General features: G+C 31.7%; 1 protein-coding gene across 2 annotated transcripts; it reads right to left on the bottom strand.

Moving 5' to 3' along the window:
• Positions 1 to 846: 846 nt before the first annotated feature.
• Positions 847 to 4,163, bottom strand: lepb (leptin b). 2 transcript variants are annotated; one of them, XM_051107266.1, is made up of 3 exons: positions 3,422 to 4,163; positions 3,055 to 3,196; positions 847 to 1,515 (listed from the first exon to the last, which is right to left on the bottom strand). In XM_051107266.1, exons 2-3 carry the CDS (start codon positions 3,190 to 3,192, stop codon positions 1,147 to 1,149), a joined length of 507 nt encoding a protein of 168 aa, XP_050963223.1. In that variant the 5' UTR covers positions 3,193 to 3,196; positions 3,422 to 4,163; the 3' UTR covers positions 847 to 1,146. The 2 variants fall into 2 exon arrangements, with proteins under 2 accessions (XP_050963223.1, XP_050963221.1); XM_051107264.1 differs by having other exon boundaries at positions 3,055 to 4,163.
• Positions 4,164 to 4,523: the final 360 nt, after the last annotated feature.

Here is a 4,523-nt window from a genome sequence, read left to right as displayed (position 1 = left end):
CTTGGATATCTCTTTTTATGATTAGATTAATTAGAAAAAATTGTCAAGAACCAGTAAAAAAAAAATCACCATATATACAATGTTAAGTTAGGTGTATGCATACTGAAATGGAGATTTGTGGGGGTTGGGGGGTGGGGGAATGAGGGCCTTTCAGTATACTGTATCTTTTAAACATATATTGCAATTGAAATTTACAGACACAAATAGTGTAATAAATGACACTTAAATGTGTATTTTGGCTAAAGACAAGTTATGGAAGCATAACATGAAAAGACATGAAAAGCAATGGTGTTTCCTGTAATGTCTTGCCTTAAAATTCTCAGCCACTGACATCACCAATTTCTAGACATATATTATATTTTGGAAGCCCTGGGGCTCGTTCCATAAACATTGCCACAATGTAAAGACTTAACAACTAGTTTGACAAACTAGCAGGTAACGAAGTGGTAATCAGTTTTCAAATTTGTATTGTATTCAGTATTCAAATTTGACTAAAGTACATTTTTCTGCAGGTTTTTTTTTTTTTTTTAGACCAATTTTAAGCTGTTTATGCAACCGTCCATCTGATGCTACTGTAATGCATCATCACAAATAACGTAAGAGCTAAACATTTGACTGACATTTGATTTGCTGTGAAAAAATAAATAATACATATATAAATAAATAAAATGTCTCTCATGCTTTGCCTTTTTAAAATAATTATTTAATGAGAAACCCATTGAAATAATACTCTCTCTCTCTCTCTCTCTCTGTCTACATATTTCAAAAATATGAAAAGAGAATGTAAAGGGTTTTTGTAAAGATAATTTATTGTCTTATTAAAATAAATCCAAGTGCATACCATCACAGTCCTTCTGCATTCATATCTAACTGGCATGAAAATAACACATAAACAACTTCCGGCAAGTTTACATTTCTCAGTGCTCTGTAGTAATATAAAACATCATCATGTGCTAAAATCTAAAATAGAAAAATTTAGCTTAGAAAATATAAAGCTGTGGTATAAAAGAGAGCACTAACATGAAAAATGGAAAATTCCAACGAGAACTAATCAAGTGTAATAAGTTAAATAATTTAGAGAACTAGTCCTTGCGTGTGCATTTTTGAGCGTGATGCATAGAAGTAAGGAAGCATGGCTTACACATTTCAGAATATATATGTCTTAGCCACGTCCGTATCTTTGCACCATTTTAGTTTGTCCATATTCAGGCAGAGCTTCTCAAGGTACCTCTGGAGCTCCAGGAGGTACAGGTAGTTGGAGGTGACAGGGAAGGCTGTTTCATCTTTGTACACCGGGGTCTCGGGGTTGGGCACAGGGCATCCATGTGAAACGGCCAGTCCCTCCAGTGTTCTTAGGAGAATTTCCAGGTCCACTAGGACCTGCTGTAGGTGCTGGGCTGGTGGCACCTGCAGCCTCAATTGCAGGTAGCTCAAGTGAACAATGACAGAAGTGAGACCATCAACGGGGGTGTCAATGTCAGGGCCAATATCAATCTCTGGAGACATCTGGAAGTGCTGTAAAGACAGATTTACAGTCAGAAATGTGCTGAATTGACAAATATGTTTGTGCAAAAATGAATATATTACTGAAATAATAAATAAGAATTATTAACATAAATAATAATTTTATTTTTAAATAAATATATTGAAATATATTATATATTTTAATTATATTTCTCCATAATAAAGTAATTTTCTTGTACTTGTCCAGGAGTTTGCCTTGATATTTTAGTTTCTTTGTCCACAAAAGACAAAGTTAAAGCTGGGTAGTTTGTAGATTTTTATGTTTTTTGAATGAAAAGAACTGTTTAAAATAACTGTTTTCTATTTCTAAATATATGTATTTAAAATGTAATTTATTCCTGTGATTTCAAAGCTGAATTTTTAACATCATTACTCCAGTCACATGATCCTTCAGAAATCATTATAATATTCTGATTTGCTGTTCAAAAAATATTTATTATTATTATTATTTTAAAAACAGCTGAGTAGATTTTTTTCATTTCTTTGATTAATAGAAAGTTCAGAAGAACAGCATTTATCTAAAATAGAAAATCTTTTGAAACATAAATGTCTTTAGCATCACTTTTAATCACTTTTAATTCAATTTAAAGCATCCTTGGTAAATAAAAGTATTAATTTCTATAATTTCTTTTAGTAAAAAAAAAAAGAAAACAGTATTATAATGACACCAAGCTTTTGATTAATGCTACAAAAGCTTTTTATTTCTGATAAATGTTGATTTTTGGATCTTTTTATTCATCAAAAAATCCTGAAAAAATGTACTCAGCTATTTTAAATATCGATAATAATAAAAATGTTTCTTGAACAGCAAATCAGCATATTAGAATGATTTCTGAAGGATCAAGTGACACTGAAGACTGGAGTAATGATGCTAAAATGTAGCTTTGATCAAAGGAATAAATTACATTTTAAAATAAATTTAAATAGAAAAGAGTTATTTTAAATAGTAAAAATATTTTACATTTGTACCGTTTTTTCTGTACCTCGGATTAAATAAATGCAGGCTTGGTGAGCAGAAGACACTTTAAAAACATTAAAAAATCTTACTGTTCAAAAACGTTTGACTGGTAGTGTTGTACCAAAAGTTGAACTGAATGCCAAAAATTAAACGTTTTAGCCCAATTAATAAAGAATTTTTTTACTCTATGAAATACTGCATCCAGAATGATCTTTAACATAAAAAACAGACTGATAAAAATCTAAGAATTTCTATTTACCTGTGCTGCAGTACATTAATATGTCTTAAATTGGAGTTTACTTTAATTAAACATTTAAAACACACACACAAACATAAATCAAGCTACATGCGCCTTTTAGAATTATAGTTTACCAAAGTCATAACCGTCGTTACTCACCCTCATGTCATTCCAAACCTGCCATTCCTAAACTTCTGTGAAGTACGAGAACTTTTATCAAAGTTGTTTGAACTTCAACATGCTTAAAATAAATTATTTTGTGTTCGCCAGTAGAAAGACAGTCATACAGGTTTGGAATGACATGAGGGTGAGTAAATGATTATTGAACATTTACCTCATCCTTGATTTTTTTAATTCTGGTCATGATAGTTCGGGCCATGATTCGGATCCTCTCCTCCGTAGCTGTGGGTCGGCTGACGCTAACGGCCACCAGGGCTGTTATTAAGAAGCAAAAGATCAGGGAAGACTGCATCTTTCTGCAAAGAAACAAAACACATTGCCATATTTCATGTTTAGCCATGTGCAGTAATAGATAAAATAGATAGTAATAGATAAATAAAAAAATCAGCAGTTAACCTGTTGAGTACAGTGTGATTAAAAAATTCAGCTATAGCAAAAATATTTTTTATCAGTCTCACTGTTATAAAGGTCATACTGTGATGGACAAGAGTGTTTGTGTGAATGAGTGAATGAGTGCTTACCTCTGGAGTGTTGATGTGCATATTGAGAAACTCAAGCAGGATTCTCCCTTTTATAGCTGTGGATGATTGACTCATTGCCCCAGTGAATCACCCTGCACCGGTCTAGTCTGGTTCGCCCTTGTCGTCCACCATTTAAGCCTGTAGAAGACCCCATCCACATGTTCTGGTCCAAGACGCCGGGGCCCCAGGTAAGGACACTTCCAGTAAAGTTGTGGTAAATACATCTTGATAAATGACAGCTGAGTCCCATGTTCAAAATTTTTCTCTTTTTAATGGTTATATGGCTAGTGTGTCAGTTTTGTTTTTGATATTATGGATCTTAAATTACATTTAGACAAGTTTTACAAGTGTTTGTTATAAGTTCAAAACACTTGACACACACAAATGGTTTCAATTTTTGTTTCAAGTCTGAGACCTCATAGTTTTCACACTAATGTTTGTCTTTGTTTAGATAAGCAGCCAAAAAATAGTTGGTAATATTCTATAACATCCATCATGGTTAAAGTCATTTATAGATAAACAAACACATTCAAGAAAATAAATGTACACTGTAAAAAACAAACAAACAAAAAAAGACACAATTTGTTAAGTCGACTTAAAATAATGTTACCCTGCAGACTTAAAGTTTTAAGTTCAGTAAACTCAAATAAGTTTAGTCAACTTGAAATGATAAGTTGTACTAAGTGAAAACTTACTATTTGGTTTGTTAAACTTAAAAGCTGAGCTTGTTATCCAGATGCCTTAAAATTTTAAGTTGAATGAATTCAAATATCTAAGTTGTCACCTTAGTACAACTTAACATTTCAAGTTGACTAAACTTAATTGAGTTGACTTAACTTAAAATTTTAAGTTGAATCAACGAATTGTTTTTTACAATGTAGTTATGTATATGTATTTGATATTATAGTCTTTGTAACAGACTGTTCTACTTGGAATAAACATTTTAGCATGGATACAGTCAATAAATGCATTGATATTCTATATTCACTCATTTGTTTATAATGTGAGTCTAAGTAGGATGTTTCAGGACGCTTTTTTTGGTTCTACAGTTGTACAAGGGCTGAAAAAGAACTAAAAGGACAAATTTAAGTTAATATTAAAT

This window comes from Labeo rohita, chromosome 4 (genome assembly GCF_022985175.1).
Source record: "Labeo rohita strain BAU-BD-2019 chromosome 4, IGBB_LRoh.1.0, whole genome shotgun sequence".
Classification (NCBI taxonomy): Eukaryota; Metazoa; Chordata; class Actinopteri; order Cypriniformes; family Cyprinidae; genus Labeo; species Labeo rohita.
This window is presented reverse-complemented; position numbering and strand designations above follow the sequence as displayed.

Bases quoted from the DNA above. Each gene is read 5' to 3' on its own strand.
- lepb (XM_051107264.1), bottom strand. From the start codon at position 3,240: ATGGCTAAACATGAAATATGGCAATGTGTTTTGTTTCTTTGCAGAAAG. The intron at 1,516-3,054 runs GTAAATGTTCAA...CTGTCTTTACAG, and splicing joins TTAAAAAAATCAAGGATGAG to CACTTCCAGATGTCTCCAGA.